The following is a 20378-nucleotide window of genomic DNA, read 5'->3' on the forward strand; positions in this document are numbered from 1 at the left end:
AAAAGCATCAATTTCATCTGTCATTGCAGGGGTCCAATTTGGATCATTAAGAGCTTGTTTGTAGCCGGTGGGAAGAGGCGAAACAGAGGCAAGAAGAGATATATGAGTTTTTGTTTTTCTGATACCGGCTTTGCTCCTTGTAGTCATTGGATGAGCTACCGGAGGTGGAATGGGTTGAGTAGCCGGAGAAGGAAGAGGAAGCACAGTGGGTTGAGGTGTTATTGGTGAAGTTAAGATACTTTTGAACAGGGGTGATGTCTCTTCTTCGACATTTAGAAAGTGATATGTCTCAGAAGAGGAGGATTTATTTGCTTTTGGAAAGATTGTCTCGTGGAACAGAACATGACGAGACAAAATTATTTTGTTGGACTTGAGATCAAGACATCTATATCCACTGTGCTGAGAAGCATATCCCAAGAAAAGACATGGAACAGATCTCTTTGAAAGCTTGGGAAGGTTTGAGTGATTGATGTTTGGGAAACAGAGACAACCAAACACCTTTAAGTGATTATATTTTGGGGTTTTCTGAAACAGCTTTTTGTATGGAACTTCGTTTTGTATTGAAGACGAAGGCAGAATGTTCAGACAATGAACAGCAACATGAAGAGCTTCGACCCAATATGAGGATGAAAGCTTAGCTTGAAAGAGAAGGGTTCGAATAGAGTTGTTGACTGTTCTTATCATTCTTTCAGATTTGCCATTTTGTTGAGATGTATGGGGGCAAGAGAACCGAAATTGTATTCCCTCTGAATCAAAAAAGGTTTGAAATTGGGCATTGTTATATTCTCCCCCATTATCACACTGTAAAGCTTTTATTTTTGTTTTGAATTGAGTCTTGACATAAGCATTGAAGTGAAGGAACTTTGAGAAAGTTTCATGTTTTTTTCGAAGTGGATACACCCAAAGAAAATGAGTATTATCATCAAGAAACAAGACATAGTACCGAATTCCACTCAAGCTAGGAACTGGTGATGTCCAGATATCCGAATGGATAATTTCAAAAGGAGCAGAAGTGGTAGAGGTTGATGACACAAAAGGCAATTTTATTGATTTTCCAAGATGACAAGCCATACAGGGTGTTTGACTGTCTTTATTACAAAGAATTGAATTTGAAGAAAGGACAGAGCTTAGAGAAGCGTTATTTGTATGAGCTAAACGTTTGTGCCATAAACCGTGAGAAGCAAGGAAAGCAACTGGTGGAGAAGACTGAAGGTTGGGAGATCCAGGAAGAGGATACAGATCGCCTTTACTGTTACTGCGGAGCAGGAGCCTCCGAGTTTGCAGATCCTTCACAGAAAATCCAAAGGGATCAAATTCAACAGAACACCAGTTATCAGTAGTAAACTTTCGAACAGAAATCAAGTTTTTAACAATTTGAGGTGTGACCAGAACATTTTTGAGAGAAAAGTTACGAGAAGAAGAAGGAATAGAAGATGATCCAGAGAAAAGAACTGGAATTGTGGAACCATTTCCCACAACAACAGACTGATTGACACTAGTTCTGAAATCAGAATTGAGAATACCTGAAGATGCAGCGAGGTGACTGGTTGCACCACTGTCCATATACCAGTCTGCAGCACCTGGATCACCCAGAGTCATGGTGTTGAACGCCTGAGCGAAATCTGTAGTCGGCTGCACCTCTGTGATAGCCATATTAGCCTGATTCACATTGGAAGGACGCGATCCGAGAAGGCCACGATTGAGCTGCTGCTGATACATGAATTGATTCCATGGAGGTAGTTGCTGCTGCCATGGGGGGTACTGTTGCTGCTGGTATTGAGGTGGCCAAAACTGATTGTTCCAGTTGTTGTATCTGTTGTTGTTGCGACCACGTGATCGGTTTCCACCATTTTTCCTGTTGCCTCGATAGTTGTTAAACTTCTGGTGCTGTTGACGGTCGTTGTTTTGAGGCGGAGTAGCAACGGTAAGAGCAGTATCGGAGGACGAGTGATCCTTGTGTTTGGCAACCGCTTTGTTGAAGCGCTTAAGACGTGTTTCTTCCATTAGAAGCATTGACTTGGCAGTTTCAAATGATGGGAACGGGTCTCTGTGTTGAATGACGTTGATGATGTTGTCGAACTTTTCATTTAAGCCATTGAGAAGAAACGTAACAAGAGTTCGATCAGCTATCGGGGCAGCTACATTGGCGAGACGATCGGAGAGAGATTTCAGCTTCTGAGAGTAATCTTCGATGGACATGTCTCCAATCTCAGTAGTTCTTAGTTCGTTGTCGAGTTGTATGGCCCTAGCCTCTTTGTTGTTGCGGAACTTGTTTTCAATACGAACCCATATGTCTCGAGCAGTTCCACCAGTTTCAAAAGCACTGCGAAAGAGTTGAGGAGCCAAAGTGCCGTAGATCCATAACTTAACCAAACCATCGCGTTTGTTCCACACCGCATCGTCATTGCTTTGGGGAGTAGCAGAGCCGTCTACGTGACCAACAACGTCAAAGGCGACGCAGTGCATGAGGAAGAGTTCACGCCAGGCATCGTAGTTATGATCATCAAGATCCAGAATCAGAGGTATATGCGATTTGATGTTTGTAACACCAAACGCTCTCTCTGTGTCAAAGTTAGCAGCAGCCATGGAAGCGATAGATTAGAGGATAAAGAAAGAGAAGAAAGAGAAAAGAAATTTGAGAATGAGAAAGAGAAAAGAGAAAAGAGATTTGAGAATTTGGTTCAGGAGCAATTTTTAAGCTCTGATACCATGATAGTTTGTGAAAATCCTCATCGGACTCATTCTCATTAAACGGCATTATAAAGCCAAAGTTGTTCCACAAAATGTGGGATTTACAAGATATGTGCAACTGATAAATCTAAACATCAATATACAGAATCTACATAGTATATTCTTAATAAATTTACAATACGCTCTTAAGCTGTATAAGAAGGAAATATAGTCATGAGACTTTGGGGGCGATAGTAGTGTGTAAATATTATTCTGAACGTAAATATTATTCTGAACATGGTTCGATATTGACAATGCGTTATGGCTGTAAACAGATGCTGCTGCACTGCATAGCTATCGTCGCTTTCAACAAATGAATACGAGGTAAACAAATGCATCTAAGTAGTGTCACATAATGAGAAGAAGATCATATGGTACAAAAGAGGTAAAAGCAAAGTTTCTAGAAATAACAACCACATAAATTTGTCTTTCAAACACATTTAGAAAAAAATACAAAAATAGCAAGTGAGATATCTGACCCAAAGCATTAGCTACTATCAACCACGGCTCATCTCCCAGAAGGCAACCTCGTGTTCAAGAACACGTACCAGAACATCTTCAGCTTCAACCAAAGCTTCCCTGGAGGCATTCTCCAGACAACGTTCAGCGATGTTCTTCACACACAAACAGTACTGTCTAAACCCGTCGTTACCCCACCGATTGCAAGCTCCGGTAAGCTCCGCCGGAGTTTTGTTCCCATCCCCCAAACAGTGAGCAAAGCTCTCTTGATACACCGCTTCGATCCCCCAGAAAGCCGTCATCACCACCGAATACTCCACCTCACTACCCATCATAGCTTCAAGAAACCTTTGAATAAACCACAAAAAAAAAACAACTCATCGAGAATCTCTCAAAACCAAGAACTAACTAAATCGAATACCTGCTATATTCTTGATTAGCCTTTTGAGACACAACGGTCGAGAAATCAACACCCCATTTCGAGCCTTCACTTTTAAACCACTCGATCTCATCATTCAACGAAGCTAAACCACCAAGCACGACCTCCATGTCGGAAGTCTCGCCGGATTCTTTGCCGGCTCTGATCAGAACATTCGCTACAAACGGCACGAACTCCCTCACGAATAGGTAATCTTGACCCTGCCACCAAAAACGAAGCCGTTTTAGGCTCACCGAGTGATTATTAATCTTTCGTTTCATCGGTAATTCAACAGTACCAGCCAAGTTTTGAAGGAGGAGAGATCAACGGATCCGTCGCGGATGGAGACGACGAAGTCATGACGTGTAGCTGCCGTGTATAACGAACGGTGCTTATCAAGCCACGTGTCGATCATGCCTCTCTTCTCTGTTTTCTCCATTGAAGTTGCGAGATTCTTCACCGATCATCCTGTCTTGTCCCCGCCAACGTTGACTCTTTGCTCTGTAGCGTACATGTCTTATTGGGCTTTAAGGTAATAGCCCAAGGCCCGGTTAGATTCAACTATATAACGGCAGTTAAGTAAAGTAAAGACACGACAGAAGAGCGCTAGTGACGTGGCAATTTTTGAAGACACGAACGAAGCGTTGCTTACGTGGCAATATTTAAGATGCATTGCTGTCTGAAAGAGTGATGACGTGGAACTGTTTTTCTAATTATTCTCAGTTGTCGTTCTCACCCTAATAATGAACTATATATGAATTTGACTAGATGTTTATGTTGATTTGGTGTAGCGTCTTGTCTTTATAAGCCAAATGAATAGCTGATGTGGTTGATCTTCAATTTTGGAAGAAACTTACAGTAATCATGTCCTTTTAATAAACGCAGATTCATAACTATAGCTGATGAAATTAACATTGTTGATGCAAACCAAACTAGGCGGTAAAAAAGAAGATGATCAAAGCTGATCGATGAACGTGCGAAAATTCATTGCTGCTAATGGTGTTTGTTGGTCGTTTGGTATATAAATATGATTAAAGTGCATAAAACAGAGTAGCTAATTATGTGTGTCATTGTATGCAACTTAGTTAATAGATTTGATTATAGCTTGTGGCCAAGTTAACAACAATCTTGTATTTTGGATTTAAATATTGACCTTCTTACTGGATCTAAGTTGAAATAGAGTATACAATATGTTTATAACTATTTGTCATTTTGATATTAACTCTGTACATTATCTCTAAAGTGTTTGCTTTATTGAGTTTCAGAATATTTAAGTCTAATATAATTCAAGGTCAAGAGAATGCATGCATGTGTCGACAGTATCGTGCGGTCTATATATATATGTGTTTGTTTCCTTTCTTTTTTCTCTGGTGTGTGATCCAGAGGGTGATCTCATCTTTGTACCATAGTTTTTACTTTTTACTTTAAAGTTTCTAGAGAAAAAGTTTTCTAGTTTGACTGTCTTGAAAATAGAAACGTTAAAAAAGGTACTGAATATATAATCATTTCAAATTTATTAATGAGACGTTAGCTGAAACTTTTAGTTGATCATAAACAAAATATTATTAAATAGTAATATAATTTTAATTGTTAGTTAAAACAAAACGTAAAAATGGTAAAGTTTGAAGCGTGTCTTTTGCCACATAAGGGATTTTCAGGTACTAAAACTAGCATTCTGCTTTGACGTGTCTGTGAAGTCAGTATTTCTTGACAGCTCTTTTATGTTTTACCATAGAAAGACAAAATTCAACGGAAGTAATCACTTTGACTATGACCCTTTGTAGTTTCGAAAATAATGAAAAAGGTTAAAAAAAATACTTTGAAAATGAATAACTAGACATGCTTCTTATCTCACTTACATAACCAGAGAGAGAGCCATAGAAACTGGGAGAGATAGAAGAGGAAGTGTTGAAGGAGAGAGATGGAGTGGAACCGTGGTTTTGGTCGGGTTAAGGAAGAAAGAAAGAGCTTGAGCTTCTTCAAGATATTTCACAGTGCAGATTTATCCTCTGAATCCATGGTAACTCTCTTCTTGTCATTAGCTTTGTGATTTTCTTGATAATGACTGTTTCAAAAGCAGAGTTTTTTTTCTTTTGTGTGTTTAGTATGTTTCAAGTTAAAGATTCAGTCTTGTGGGTGGTGTTTTTGAAACTGTTGGATCTCTTAGTCTTTTAGCTTGCTTTGTCTCGTTTAGAAAGTGACCTCTTAGTTTGTTTACTCATTACTTTAGGTTTCAAAGTCTTTGATGTAACTTACCAAGAACGTTAACTGTTTTGACATTCTTTTGATTGCATGTTGAAACCAGAGAGGGATCCCTTACGACTTCATGAAAAACGTCTCTAAGGAAGACTTCTCCCGCAAGATGGTGATAAGAACAAAATGGGGAAGGTCATGGGAAGTAGACATCTCCATGAACCCTAGGTTCTACTACATGGAGAAGTCCGGATGGAACCAGTTTGTAACCGACAATGCTTTGGGAGCAAACGAGTTTGTGACCTTCACTCACAACGGTTTAATGTGCTTCAATGTCAACATCTATAAGGAGAGTGGCAAGGAGATTGTTTTAACCCACACAACGACTCCATTTAGTAAGCTCTCCGTTTAACTATTTGTTGAAACAGATGAGATTATGAAAGAAGAAACCAACTCTTTACTTTGATGATTGCAAAACAGGTGGGATCAAGAATGAAGAAGGTGAGAGAAGCTACAAAGATGTCAAGAAGGAAGATGAGTCCATGGGAGGAGGAGTTGGGCATGTGGAGATTGGTGAATCATCGAGAGGAGCTGCGCTTAGAAAGAAGAAAGCTGAGAAGCACAAGAAGAGAAAGAAAGTGAAGTATGGTGTTCCAAGATTCAAAATCACCATAACCAAATCATACCTCAGGTCACTGGTAAGATTAATACGAAACACTCAACAGCCATACTACACAAAGTCTCTCTCTATATTGGTTGATTATATGATAATCTCTGTTTGTTGTTTTCTTTACCAGCCAATCCCAACGTTTTTTGAGAAGAGGTACCTCAAGAGTGAGTCTAAGGTGTACAAGATACATCACTCGGAAGGAGATGGTTCATGGGAGGTGCTTTCCTTGGTTCATCAGGCTCATATAGTGTTATCACGTGGATGGGTTAAACTGGCACGAGAGTACCCGTTAGCAATTGGTGACAGGTGCACCTTCCATCTCGTTAAACCTACTGAGTTTGTCCTCACCTCCAAGAAGGCCAAGGCCATAGAGATCACTATCAGCGATTGATGAATGAATGTTTTACCGTCTTTGCAGCTTTCTTATATCTATGGAGACAATATGATATTATGTGTTGTGTTTGTATTGTTTATGCTCCCCAGACTTAAAGTTGCTTTTATCTGCTTATGAAGTTAGTCTTGAGACTTTAACTTGCTTGATATGTTTATGAGTTTAGGATCAAAGATCAAAGTAGGTAGTAAAAAACCCTTGACATGGCTCCTACTTCCCATTATCATTTCCCATTATCTCATCACTGCAAAGTAAAGATTATTCCATACTTGTCAATATGTGTAATCTATTTCAACTTCAAACCAAGTTTGAGATGTTGAAAAACATATGGAGAAAGAGGAGAAAACTTTACCTCTTAAGACCACCAAGGCCTCGGTGACTTCATCACTACTGTAATCTGCTCGTGTTTCAAAACAGTTCCAAACACTTGTCGTCAAAGAAAGTTTCTTTTTTTTTAAAGCATTTGATACAAATTAGAACCGAAACCAATGTGTTATATTTGTACCCGACCTATACTTACAAATTTATTAGAGTGGGACATAGGATTTGATACAAATTAGAACCAAAATTCGAAATATCCGACTCAAATTCCAACGGGTACTTGAACATCCTTGCCTACTCTTTTGATTTTTGACGAAAATATGATCTTTTGATTTTAGTTAAAAATTAAATTTTTAAATTTGGCACGAAAACACAAATTTACGGTTTTGATGGAAAACTTATTTTATATTTTTGACTGGAAACATAATTTTATAGTTTTTTTCCGTGGAGACGTAATTTTATGTGATAAAAAAATATAAATTTGTTGTTTTTGATAAAAACATAAATTTACAGTTCTAGCTGAAACATCATTTCACGAGTTTGAGGTGAAAACATAATTGCAGTTTTAACGGGTTAACTTAATTTTTGGGTTTTAATGGTAAAATGGTATAGTACTTGTTTTTTTGCCAAAAACGTTATTTCCTTTCAGAATTTTATGATTTTGATAGAAAACATAATTTTACAAAATATAATTTCATGATTTTAACGTTGATTTTTGACGGAAATTATGTTTAACATTCATTGTAAGAAGTGATATCATATATTGCATGTATGTGTGGTGTGGTGTATATATGTGTTGTTTTCTTTATGTATTGTAAAAACACATTACTTTGGTGTGATCCAGAAGGTGATCTCATCTTTGTACCATAGTTTTTACTTTTCAGTTTCTAGAGAAAAAATTTCCTACTTTGACTGTTCAGAAAATAAAACGTTAAAGAGTTACTGAATTTAAGATCAAAATGTATTAATAAAAAACTAGCTCTAACTTTTTTTGATCATAAACAAATATTAACCAGTACTAATATATATAGTTTTAATTTTTTTTTTGAGCATTAGTTTTAATTGTTAGGGAGTGTAGTTAAAACAATGTTAGGGAGTGTAGTTAAAACAAAACGTAAGAACGGTAAGTTTGAAGTGTGTCCTTTTGCCACATCAGGGATTCCTAGGTACTCAAACTAGCATATGATTTTGAGTGTCTGAGAAGTCAGGTTTTAACAGCGGTTGTGTCTTTTATGTTACAACGGAAGTAATCACTTTGACTATGACCCTGAAAATAATGAAAAAGTTAACATACTTTGAAAAAGAATAACTAGACATACTTTTCTCACTTGCAGTACCAGAGATAGAGAGAGCCAGAGTGAAGTGTTGAAGGAGAGACAGAGAGATGGGTTGGAACCGTGGTTTTGGTAGGGTGAAGGATGAAAGAAAGAACTTGAGCTTCTTCAAGATATTCCAGAGTGCAGATTTATTCTCTGAATCCATGGTAACTCTCTTCTTGCCCTTTGCTTTGTGATTTTCTTGATAACTCTGTTTGAAAAAAAGACTTATTCTTGTGGATGTCTTTGAAACTGTTAGATCTCTTAGTCTTTAGCTTTGCTTTGTCTCATTAAGGAAGTGTCAGTCTTAGTTTGTTCACTCTTCACTTTAAAAATATAAAGTTGTTTGCTTAGTCTTTAGCTTTGCTCAGATCTTTCCTCTCAATTTCTTGTTCTCTTTGTGATAAAGACCCAACTTGATAATTAAATATAGGTGAAAGGTTGAAACTTCACCCTTCTTTTGTGGTAACTTGACAAGAAAGTTAACTGTTTTTTTTTTTTTACACTCTTCATTGCATGTTGAAACCAGAGAGCGATGCCTTACAACTTCATGAAGAACATCTCTAAGGAAGACTTCTCCTACAAGATGGTGATAAGAGCGCAGTGGGGAAGCTCATGGGAAGTGGACATCTCCATGAACCCTAGGTTCTACTACATGGAGAAGTCCGGATGGAACCAGTTTGTAACCGACAACGCTTTGGGAGAAAACGAGTTTGTGACATTCACTCACAAAGGTCTTATGCGCTTCAATGTCAACATCTATGGGAAGAATGGCAAGGAGATTGTCACACCTCGCAAACCCCACACAACGACTCCATTTAGTAAGCTTTTGCGTTTGATTCTTCATGAAACAAATGAGATTGTGAAGAAGAACCAACTCGTTACAATGATGATTGCAAACAGGTGGGATCAAGAAAGAAGAAGATGTGAAGAAGGAAGATGAGTCCATGGGAGTAGAAGTTGAGATCGAAGTGGAAAAGAAGAAGAGAGCTGTGGAGGTTGGTGAATCTTCCAGAGGAGCTGCGCTCAAGAAGAAGAAAGCTGAGAAGCCTAAACCATCCAAGAAGAAGAAGAAGATGAAGAGAAACAAAGTCAAGAACGGTGTTCCAGAATTCAAAATCACCATAACGAACTCATACCTCAAGTTCCTGGTAAGATCAACATACAAAGACTCAAAACAAACTCAAGATATGTGAATTTTGATATTTTGTTTTTATCAGGCAATCCCAAAGAAGTTTGAGGAGGCGTACATCCCTGATGAGTCTAAGGTGTACATGATACATCACTCTGAAGGGAAAGGTTCCTGGGAGGTTCTTTGCTTGGTGAGGGAGACTAGGACAATCTTCTCAAGTGGGTGGTGTAGACTGGCAAGAGAGTATCCTTTAGCGGCTGGTGATAGGTGTACCTTCCACCTCGTTAAACCTGATGAGTTTGTCCTCACCACCAAGAAGGCCAGAGAGGAGATCACTGTGATCGAGTGATGAAACTGAATGTTTAAGTGTCTTTTCAGCTTTCTTATATCTATGGAGACAATAGAAGAATATCGCGTTTGGTTTATGTGTTGTGTTTCTGAGTTTGTAATTGTTTATGTTCCCCTGACTTTATCTTGCTTTTATCTGCTTATGAAGTTAGTCTTGAGACTTTAAATTTTTTTAATCTGTTTATGAGTTTAGGCTTGAGGTTAATGATCAAAGTAGGTAGTAAAAACCATTGACATGATTAAAAAGAGTTAATCAATTAGTCCAAAACTCAAAAACAGTATGTTTTATTAGGTATAAAGATGCACAGCAGAAACAACATACAAAGTCACACAAGAGTTAGTTAGTAATACAAATTCAGACATAACAAAGCACAAATCTTAGAATATAAACCAGTTTTCATGTTCTCCAAGCAAATGACGTGAAGGTCAAGACAAAGCTCAGTGGTGAGCCTTGACGACGGTCACAGGGCATGCCACGTTGTTCACAACATGGTTGCTTACACTTCCCATTATCATCCTGCAACATAAACAAAGATTCTTCAATATTTATCAACATAAACCAAGTTTTACTGTTTTAGATCATGGAAAAAGAGGAGAAATATTTAACCTTTTAAGGCCACCAAGGCCTCGGTTACCGATGACAAGACTTGCAAGAGGAATATGTTCAACAGCTTCACATATCTTCTCACGAGGATCTCCCCAGTATATCTTCATCACTACTGTAATCTGCATCATGTTTCACAACAAAGATGATCTCCATTTAACAGAAATTAACCAAATTAATTAACATTTGTCTTAAAAGAAAGTTTCATTTTTTATGGATTGATATGTTTTTTTTCTTGGTCGCAAAAAGCTTTGCATGAATATTATGGACTAATCTAGCAATTACTATATTATATTTAACCAAGAAGGGAATCAAGAAGCTTACAGATTTCGTCCTAGCGGCAGTGTTGGCAATGTCAAGGGTTTCAGCATCTGGCTTCACTGCATACTTCTTCATCACGGCAGCTTCAGAGAATTCACTCAGCGGAATCAACGCTGAAATGTTACAACACAAAAAACAGACTCCAACTATTAATATATGACCAGGAGCAACTGGCTTCATATCATGTAACATGTTGATGTCAAACGATGCATGAGTTTGTGCAGGGGATAATCAACCGTACGTGATCCAACGGTCTCCCAGAGCTGCATCTCGCCTTCCTCGTAATGCATGTCGTGAGCCACGGTGATGAGGATTAGATGATCACCATCGCGAACAACGTTGTCAATGGCCCAGTTCAGAGCTTTCTTGCTGCACTCCGAGAAATCTACCGCCACTCCAATCTTCCGACCATTACTCTCCTCCATATTCTCTCTCTCTCTCACAACGAACGCTTGCTTCTTTATTATCTTCTCTCGAAGACAAATGATGTATGGAGGGAAAGGACTAGTCTAGGGAGACTAAATCCTCCGTAACGCTGTCATGTGATCTGTATGTATAGTGACCGTTGGATTGGTTCAAAAACGATCACAGCCTTAGAATTAAACAGCTAACAAAACAGTTGTAAAATAAAATATCTTTACAGAGAAAATAACGGACAAAAGAGAGTGGACTCTGGGCCCACGGAGACTTAAAGGTAAACAGACATCAAGCCACGTCGTTAAGGTGAACGAGAATCAGAAACAGTTTCTCGAAACGAGTGTTTCTTGCGAGAAACAGATCTCGAGGATTGTCAGTGACATGGATCTTGAAAGACTTGAAGACGGGTGAGTTTAGTTAAAACTTAAAAACTCTCTATAAAATGGTTCTTGATAAGATTTTAAATATTACTTTTTTTTTTCATTTGATCAGTTCGTTTGAGCTAGTTAGAGAGGAGTTTTACCTCGGAAGTATCATCAACGCAGTTGTAAGCCAAGCGATGTTCTTATTAAGGGAGAGAAGTCTTCAGCTGATACGTGACATTCCAGAAGAGATCAAATCTATTGCTGTTTTTGGAGACCAGACAAGGACTCAACAGCTCTTAGCTGAGTTTCTGCTGAGTATAATCCGGTATGCACCGTCACAAGAGTGGGTGGAGATCCATCTAAGCCAAGTTTCAAAGCAAATGGCTGATGGATCATCTGCTATCCGCACAGATCGAGTTTAGGTATATTTCATTGTTCCCACTGTTCTTGTCTCCTCATATCCGGTTTTGGACTATTTTTTTTGTTATTTTGTTTTTGGATATAGAACGGTTTTGGACTATGTTTTGATTGGGAACTGCTTGTAATGTTTTCAAGTTTAGCAAACTAAACTTTGGTTTCATGAACTGGTTTCTCTGTTATGTTTAAATTTGTTGGCTTCAGAATGGCGTGTCCAGGTGAAGGTCTACCACCAGAGCTGGTCCGAGACATGTTCCACAGCAGCAGGTGGACGAGTCCTGAAGGTTTAGGACTAAGCGTGTGTAGAAAGATTCTAAAGCTCATGAACGGTGAGGTTCAGTACATCCGAGAGTCCGAACGCTCCTATTTTCTCATCATTCTTGAACTCCCCGTTCCTCCTTTGTCAACAGCTAGCGGCGACATGATGTTGATGATGACATAGTATGTCACACTTACATGAGTTGGCAGGAGAGTTTGTGATGTATGTGTAAGTGTGCGAGTCTAACGAAACTGGAGGAGGATAGGGAGTTTTTTTTTCCCGGTGAGGTTAGTAGAGAAGAGGAGACTGTTTGCGCTTGACTACCCGGAAAAGAAAACGTAACATGTAGCTATAGAGTCTGCAAGACTTTGTTTTCTCTTTTGTTTGCACCGTGTATATTTGATAACTCCAAGAGAGGCAAACGAATGAAAAAAGAGCTTAAATGACCAATCCTTTTAATTGTAACTTGTTATATCAAACAAAACTCAACAGCATGTTATGTCAACTTTGTTCTCATGACTCGTTACACGTCATATTATATCAGGGTTGTTTAATTGTTGAGGTAAACTATGTCCTTTCCATAAGGTCTATTGAATAAATGATCTCGGCTTAGCACTAATAAAAATTGGTTAGAAAAAGCCAAGTTGACAAAAGAAAAAGAAAGAGAAAAAGACCAAAATAGCACTAAATCAAGTTTTTGTTTCTAAACTAGCACTCAAGGTCAAAAGTCACAAAAATAGCACTTAAGGGGTGGGGTTTAGGGTTTATAATTTAGGGTTTAGGGTTTAGAGTTTAGGTTTTAGGGTTTAGAGTTGAGAAGTGAGGTTTTGGGGATAAGATTTCAAATTTTGAAAAATAAAAAAATTTAAATTTTTCAAAAGATAAAATGCTATTTTGGTCATTTTAGTTTTTGAGTGCTATTTTTGTGATATAAACTTAGAAATGTGTTATTTTGGAGATTTGCCCAAAAAGAAAATATATAGGACTTTCTTGTATAAACAGATATGATTGCTCAGAGAGAATTATTCACAAACACATGAAGTCGATAAAAAAACTAGAGCTTATAAACTTATCGTCTTTAACCAATTTTACTATTATTCTCTTTGTAATCAGATAAAATTATTTTGAATAATTTATTGTCGAATTCGTGATTTCATTTCAAGTCTTTGGCATTTTAAATAATAAGGGTGAAATATTATAAGGACTACAAGTAAGCACTAGTTACTAGAGCGATCAACAATGTAAATGATAGTGGGGATTTTGCAGTTAATGTGGCTACCGAATCAAAAGTAGTTGAGAAGCTCTAAATGTTAAAAGAGAGTAAGATACTATTCAAACTTAATTACATATCCCCACATTTCCTCGCTGTCTCTCCGCATAGTTTTAATTAGAACTAGTAGTCTGTTTTGAATTTTCTATGCACGTAAGCTATAAGTTGTAATGCGGTATACAAATATTGAAATGGTAAACTAGGAGAACATGGAATTAAATATAGGAAGAGTAGACTAATATATATAAAAAGAGGCACTTGGGTGTCACACATTAATTGCTTCGTAGAAAAAATTGAACATGAGAGATTGGGACGTGAGAACATGCGGAGAAACGCGGTGTAGGAAAGATGTTGAAGGGCTCTCTCAACCATATCTCATAAATGCTCTCTCTACTCACTATATAGTATATATAGTGTTAGTAGCTAGTCAAGTGAGCTATAACAATTGTATACATCACTAAACAAGATATTAGAAAATATATCAAAGATATGGGGAAAGTATCTCTTTGGTTTTTGAGTTTGATGTTTGTAGTGGTGGTGATAGGGGTTGTGGAGTGTAGGAGACTTGACAAGGAGACGTTAGGTGGCGGTGGTGGTGGAATTGGCGGCGGTTTTGGTGGCGGCAAAGGTTTTGGAGGAGGAATTGGTGGCGGGGGAGGTGCCGGTGGAGGTTTTGGTGGTGGTGTAGGAGGAGGCCATGGCGGCGGTCTAGGAGGTGGCATTGGTGGAGGCCACGGTGGAGGTGCCGGTGGAGGTTTTGGTGGTGGTATAGGAGGAGGCCATGGTGGCGGTCTAGGAGGTGGCATTGGTGGAGGCCACGGTGGAGGTATTGGTGGCGGTGCTGGTGGAGGGCTCGGAGGAGGCCACGGTGGAGGTATTGGTGGTGGTGCCGGTGGAGGTGCTGGTGGTGGTCTAGGAGGCGGTGCTGGTGGAGGTATTGGTGGTGGTGCCGGTGGAGGTGCTGGTGGTGGTCTAGGAGGTGGTGCAGGAGGCGGTGCTGGTGGAGGGCTCGGTGGAGGCCACGGTGGAGGTATTGGTGGTGGTGCCGGTGGAGGTTCTGGTGGTGGTCTAGGAGGTGGTGCTGGTGGAGGAATCGGAGGAGGGCACGGTGGAGGTATTGGTGGTGGTGCCGGTGGCGGTGCAGGTGGAGGTGGAGGATTAGGCGGTGGTGCCGGAGGAGGATTTGGTGGTGGTATTGGAGGAGGAGCTGGTGGAGGAACTGGCGGAGGAGCTGGGGGAGGATTCGGTGGTGGTGCTGGTGGGGGTCACGGTGGAGGTGTTGGTGGAGGATCAGGCGGAGGATTTGGTGCTGGTGGTGGTGCCGGCGGAGGAGCTGGTGGAGGATTCGGTGGTGGTGGTGGTGCCGGTGGAGGGTTTGGCGGTGGATTTTAAAATTTTAGTAATTCAGTATTCATACAAAATCTATTCTTGGCTTGTACTAAGCTAGGGCTACTAGTTACTTATGTACCAAGTCATATGAGAAGAATGATATTTTTTTCTGATTTACTTTGTAACGATAACGAAATTTTAAATATTTGAAACATCTTCCAGTATTCACAATATTTTTTCGTTGGCTAGTTAATCTAATTAATCAGTCGGGAAATTATTTTAAATTATGAGATATGATTATAGTTTAGGTTACATATATTATAAAAATGGAAATTTATCTTATATAATGCGTGCAAACGACATAAGAATTTCCAATCAGTCTACAATCATTTTAGAGTAGAACAAAAAGAGAGAAAACTATTTCGAATAGTGAAGAAAAGATTGGGTTCTTCTTTCTTCATATGTTTTCTTCCAAGCCAAACGGGAGACACGCATAAGAAGCTCTAAGAGTTTTGATGAAGCCAAACAGGGAGCCAAGAAGTTCCATCAATAAAATCAATAGACAAGAAAGACTCAACTTCTTGTTTGGTCAGTTCTTTAGCCCAGTCTGATCTACCTTGTCGCTCAGCACCTGGTCCATGACACTTATACTCCGCATGGTATATATCCCTGATCAAAAGTCTCAACAGTATTAGTATAAACATGAACAGTAATAAGATATAAATAATAATTAGAGACTAACTTGGTCGAGCCATCGTAGCTCCAGTTGGTCCAACCGCTAGGGACAACGGTCTTGGACAAGTAAGTCTTGGCAAAGATGACTCGAGAATAAGGTCCCTTAGCACGGCCTAAGTAGACTTCATCGATTCCGTACACTTTGCCTCTTATGAACACATAACCTGTGTGTTCCTCTGCGCTTTCCCTGTGGTGTGCTGTGATTGACCCATACGGTTTCACCCTCTTGTCCGATATCACAAATATCTCACAATTCTGTAACAATTTTATAAAAGGTAAAAAAAAAAAGTGATATAATATATGGCGGTCAATATATATGTTATGTTTTAGAGAATGTGAAAAACGCACGTTGAAAATGGAAGTTGCACGACCGAAGATGAAGTCGATGGAGCCTTGGATGTAACACTCATGGTAGTAATGTCTACCTTTGTTATCAAACAAAGTGTTGTGCAAGCTGTAGAACGCACAATGGTAAAACGCAACTTTATCAGCCGCCACAAACGCTGCCACCGATTGATTGTCAGACGTGAACGCCAATCCGACCGGTGCATCATTCTGTATATTCATCACAAAAAATTCATTAAGACACAAATGTCATGTTACGTAATCAAAATCTACAATTGTTTAATACATACCCTGATGCTGATACCAAAAGCAACGAAGTGATTAGCTTCGACTTTGAAAGTGGCTGAAGCAACATTATCGACAGCACTTTGCGATGATTCAATGACTGTCTTTCCTCTTCCGTTACCTCTCATGAATATGAACGGCTTGTTCTCCGGAATGTGCACTCTCTCCCTATTTCCTCAGAAAAGAAAAAAATCATCAAAATTCAAAATAAATGTCTGTATGTGACAATAGTAATGCATAATATTACTATAAATATAGGTATGTTATGTAACATGATTTGCGCGTATGAAGTAATGTAAAAGGTTAAACGTACTTGTAGATTCCTTTACGGACATGGACGATAATCCAATTAGAGTTACCAACAGGAACAGCATCAATGGCTTTTTGAACCGAAGTGTAGTCTCCTTTGCCTTCAATATCGACGATGATCGATCTATTTGTTGCGATCTTTTCCGTCAGAAGCGGCGCGCCGAACTTCGTCGTTTGCACTGCGGATGCGTCCGAACCCCATACGGACATTGCAACCAGGGTTAGGGCAAGGATCATTCCTGCTCGATGATCCATCTTTATCTTTTGGGGTTTTTAGTTTTCTTTTTGGAATGGGGATGTGAGGAAGATGTTATATGGTGAAGGAAGAGGTTAGAATTAGAAAACAGGTTTTTAAATTTAGGGTGTTTCGTTGTGTTTGTTTTGTTTGGGAGGTAAGGGCTTAAACAGGTTTTTAGGCATCGTTTATTTTTAGACATTTATTATTGATTAATGGGTGAAAAATAATTCGAGATATATATATATATATATATACATATATATATATATATATCTATCTTTGGTAACAAAGAAATCATTGTGGTATAAATCTTTCATTGTCCTCAAAAATAAATTAAAAACACTACATATTACTTTTGACTAATTACTATATATTTATTTTCTTGTTATTCATATATTTTTACTATGTTTTTCTCATTATATCATCATATCGTTTATAATCTAGGATATATCCTCCTTCACATAACAATATCATTGATTCATCGTCATAAATTGATATTATGAGTTATGCAGATGTGTAGACATGCATGCAATGCTCTACACCAACATTGTTTTAGCTATATATACAGGTTGTCAATAAGTACTTCGCTCAAGGGCCATGATAAACTCAAGAAACTTTCGGTGGGGTTTCCGTAAAGCTTAGCACCCGCAATTACATCCGCATATATAATATATACATACACATATATGTATTTTAAGAATCTAAGAGCAAGAAACTCTCGATAATGTTGCTCTAAGAGCATCTTTAACTCTAAGAACCCTTTTTGGGTTCTTAATTTTTTTTTTGATTTAGAAAAAAAAAATTAAAAACTAACTAATCGTGGATCGCCACGTGTTAGTGGGATCCGCGAAAATACAAGAACCAAGCTCTTAGAGAAGAGATTTAGATATCAAATCTTAAATTTTTTGTGGATCCCACCTCTTAAGAACCCTCCTAAAAGGTGGGGATAATCATGCTCTAATCGTGCTCGGCATTTTCAGTCATGCCGTTTGTCAGAAAACTGCATGCCGTTTATGCCATCTGACATGCACGTAACGTAGATGAATTGTTATAATCTTTATCATGAAATGGTTATAAATATGCTCTCAAGTCTCCACTGATTATGAGTTCTCTCCAATGTGCGAATTTTTTAAATTGTTTTCTTTTCAACAAACTCCATATATTGGGGGTGATTGGTTGGGTTTTATCTCCCTACTTTAGCTTTATTTATTTTTAAATCACTAAATTTTACCAATCATGTTGTTGTAGCTTTACTTTTTAAAATTAAAGTCTACATCAATTTTTTATTTAGTTTTACCAATCATGCTTTAGTTTTATTTTTTAAGCTACAGCAAAAAAATAAAGCAAAACTTTTTCTTATGTATTTTAGGCAAAAATGCTACATAATTTTTTTATAGGCTGTAGAATCTGTAAAATGAAAAAAATATATCTATAATATCAAATAAATTATATAATCATAATAAAAACTTTTATAAATATTTTAATTTTGAATTTGAGTGTTTTTTAATTATTAACATATTTAAATAATATAAATATTATTTACATATCACATTTTAAATTACGATAAATTTTGATAATTTATAAAAAAATATTAATATAAATTATTTTAATTCATATAAAATAATAATTATATATATACAACACATATTTTATATATTTTAATTTAAAATATCTACAACCTATAACTTACAGCTACAACAAATTTAACTACAACAAAAGTCTCTGCAGAAAAAGTCTACAGTAACAACTTTACAGTTACAACCAATTTATCTACAGCTAAACATCTACGGCTAAATTTTTAAAACCACAGTCGAACCAATCATCACCATTAGCTATAATTGATACACTCATCACCATTAGCTATAATTGATACACTCTGGTGCTCGTATTCCTTTTTTTAAGAGAGTCTGTTTATACGAGTGGTTTAAGAAAAAAAAAACACTATGGGTGGGCAAAAAAAAACAACCGGACCAAACCGACCCAACCAAACTCAAACTGACCCAAACCAAACCAAACTTTATGTCTAAACCATTTGGTTCAAGATTTTATCAATCCAAATGGTTCGGTTTGATTTGGTTTTAAACCAAACCAAACTGAAAAACTTAAGTATTTTTAGTTTAATTAAATGTACTTATAATATTTAACCATTTATCCTAAACAACCAAACAAAAAGTTATACATTTTACTTTTAAAAGAATACAATAAATATAACTAAAAATAAAATAAAAGAATATGAATCTCATACATTAACATCAAAACCAAAAATTGCTTATCATATTTATAATATGTTTGAAGATAATAATATCAAATTATTGGATTACATTTTCTTGATTTTTATTGTGATGTTTAGCTTTACATTTAAATATAAAGGAAATAATGATTTAGTGTCAAATGATATTTGTTTATGTTTTTATAAATTATATGTTTGTAACAAAAATAGACAAAACTAAAAAAGTCAATTGAACAAACACAAATAAAACCAAATTAAATCGAACCAAACACAAACCAAACTGAGATAAAACCAAACCAAACATACATCAAACCGAAGTAAGATCGAAACACAAATCAAACAAAACTAATTTGGGTTGTCTTTAGTTAAAGTTTTTCTAAATCCAAATAAACCAAGCCGAACCGAATATAAACTTTTTTCAATTAGCCAGGAAATTGCACATAGAACCTTCCAAACTATGAGTGAAATGCCAATTAACTTGTGCAGCATCTTTTTTAAGGACATTATAGTTCTTGTTTTTGATTTTGAACAAGGTCTTTTACAAAAATGATCTGTGAGTGATACTTGCTGCTATACCACTCAGAACCTTATAAAACTAGGTCTTCGATCATTTTACATGTAAATGTTTTGAGGTATTCAAAAAAAAAAAAACATGTAAATGTTTTTGTAATCTTTTTATGAGTTGATTTTGTTACAAAATAAAATGAAACTTCAGTGTGTTCTACCAAAATACAATAGTTTGAATGAATAAAAAAATAGATTTAAACACGAAGATTAAAAAATCAGATTAAGCTTTAGGCAGCATTATCCATCAAAAAGAAGTTAAATGTCAATCAACTTCTCAGAGCCCAGTGCATATTCGTCATCCTTTTCTCTCTTTACCCTCAAATCACAATTACTTCAAAATCACAATACAAATTAAAAATAAATTAAGATCCTCAGAGTAAAAAATGCTTATAGCTTTTCATCAATAAAACAAATCAGGTCTCAAAGATTTCATGCCATCATTGGATCCTTTTAAGAAAATTTACCAATTGAAACATGCAAATGAATAAAAAAAGAGAATTATACATAATTGATGTACCACGAGCTTATTCGCTATACCTGATTCACGTAGGCAAAGCGACTCAACGACCCTGCTATAAAACTTTATCGCCTCTCGAGTCAAAATCGATATAACATCGAAAATCTACAGGAAAATCAATCTGAGTGGAATCCACTCTCAGGTAAACAAAAACAAGTACTTATAACATGATAAACATACAAAAGAGACCAA

The 20378-nt window shown here is 37.2% G+C and overlaps 6 protein-coding genes and 2 non-coding genes across 12 annotated transcripts; 3 read left to right on the forward strand and 5 right to left on the reverse strand.

Annotated features, from left to right (window-relative positions):
* Positions 1 to 3038: 3038 nt before the first annotated feature.
* LOC103859690 (bifunctional TENA-E protein) lies at positions 3039 to 4138 on the reverse strand. Its single transcript, XM_009137260.3, has 3 exons — positions 3906 to 4138; positions 3611 to 3828; positions 3039 to 3537 (listed from the first exon to the last, which is right to left on the reverse strand). The coding sequence occupies exons 1-3, from the start codon at positions 4044 to 4046 to the stop codon at positions 3228 to 3230; spliced, it is 669 nt and encodes a 222-aa protein (XP_009135508.1). The 5' UTR covers positions 4047 to 4138; the 3' UTR covers positions 3039 to 3227.
* Positions 4139 to 4370: 232 nt separating this feature from the next.
* On the forward strand, positions 4371 to 7045 carry LOC103859692 (B3 domain-containing protein At3g17010). Of its 2 annotated transcripts, XM_009137262.3 has the most exons (4): positions 4371 to 5627; positions 5913 to 6195; positions 6281 to 6498; positions 6598 to 7045. In XM_009137262.3, the coding sequence occupies exons 1-4, from the start codon at positions 5529 to 5531 to the stop codon at positions 6859 to 6861; spliced, it is 864 nt and encodes a 287-aa protein (XP_009135510.1). In that variant the 5' UTR covers positions 4371 to 5528; the 3' UTR covers positions 6862 to 7045. The 2 variants fall into 2 exon arrangements, with proteins under 2 accessions (XP_009135510.1, XP_033143957.1); XM_033288066.1 differs by having other exon boundaries at positions 6281 to 7045.
* Positions 7046 to 8273: 1228 nt separating this feature from the next.
* On the forward strand, positions 8274 to 10323 carry LOC103859691 (B3 domain-containing protein At3g17010-like). Its single transcript, XM_009137261.3, has 4 exons — positions 8274 to 8665; positions 9028 to 9319; positions 9402 to 9649; positions 9719 to 10323. The coding sequence occupies exons 1-4, from the start codon at positions 8567 to 8569 to the stop codon at positions 9977 to 9979; spliced, it is 900 nt and encodes a 299-aa protein (XP_009135509.1). The 5' UTR covers positions 8274 to 8566; the 3' UTR covers positions 9980 to 10323.
* Positions 10246 to 11386, reverse strand: LOC103859693 (universal stress protein PHOS32). The gene is made up of 4 exons (XM_009137263.3): positions 11145 to 11386; positions 10907 to 11016; positions 10586 to 10704; positions 10246 to 10495 (listed from the first exon to the last, which is right to left on the reverse strand). Exons 1-4 carry the CDS (start codon positions 11326 to 11328, stop codon positions 10417 to 10419), a joined length of 492 nt encoding a protein of 163 aa, XP_009135511.1. The 5' UTR covers positions 11329 to 11386; the 3' UTR covers positions 10246 to 10416.
* A 2495-nt stretch (positions 11387 to 13881) lies between these two features.
* LOC103859695 (glycine-rich cell wall structural protein) lies at positions 13882 to 15174 on the forward strand. 4 transcript variants are annotated; one of them, XM_009137268.3, is made up of 2 exons: positions 13882 to 14373; positions 14458 to 15174. In XM_009137268.3, exons 1-2 carry the CDS (start codon positions 14121 to 14123, stop codon positions 15021 to 15023), a joined length of 819 nt encoding a protein of 272 aa, XP_009135516.2. In that variant the 5' UTR covers positions 13882 to 14120; the 3' UTR covers positions 15024 to 15174. The 4 variants fall into 4 exon arrangements, with proteins under 4 accessions (XP_009135516.2, XP_033143959.1, XP_009135513.2 ...); XM_033288068.1 differs by having other exon boundaries at positions 14506 to 15174; XM_009137265.3 differs by having other exon boundaries at positions 13882 to 14349; positions 14410 to 15174.
* An 83-nt stretch (positions 15175 to 15257) lies between these two features.
* Positions 15258 to 16919, reverse strand: LOC103859697 (probable pectinesterase 67). Its single transcript, XM_009137270.3, has 5 exons — positions 16639 to 16919; positions 16331 to 16493; positions 16044 to 16250; positions 15703 to 15950; positions 15258 to 15629 (listed from the first exon to the last, which is right to left on the reverse strand). Exons 1-5 carry the CDS (start codon positions 16887 to 16889, stop codon positions 15464 to 15466), a joined length of 1035 nt encoding a protein of 344 aa, XP_009135518.1. The 5' UTR covers positions 16890 to 16919; the 3' UTR covers positions 15258 to 15463.
* A 2962-nt stretch (positions 16920 to 19881) lies between these two features.
* On the reverse strand, positions 19882 to 19972 carry LOC117133251. Its single transcript, XR_004457074.1, has one exon. It is a non-coding gene; the product is annotated as a small nucleolar RNA snoR118 (small nucleolar RNA).
* Positions 19973 to 20036: 64 nt separating this feature from the next.
* Positions 20037 to 20114, reverse strand: LOC117133195. Its single transcript, XR_004457031.1, has one exon. It is a non-coding gene; the product is annotated as a small nucleolar RNA R66 (small nucleolar RNA).
* Between the last annotated feature and the right edge of the window lie 264 nt (positions 20115 to 20378).

Source organism: Brassica rapa, chromosome A03 (genome assembly GCF_000309985.2).
Source record: "Brassica rapa cultivar Chiifu-401-42 chromosome A03, CAAS_Brap_v3.01, whole genome shotgun sequence".
In the NCBI taxonomy this organism is placed as follows: domain Eukaryota; kingdom Viridiplantae; phylum Streptophyta; class Magnoliopsida; order Brassicales; family Brassicaceae; genus Brassica; species Brassica rapa.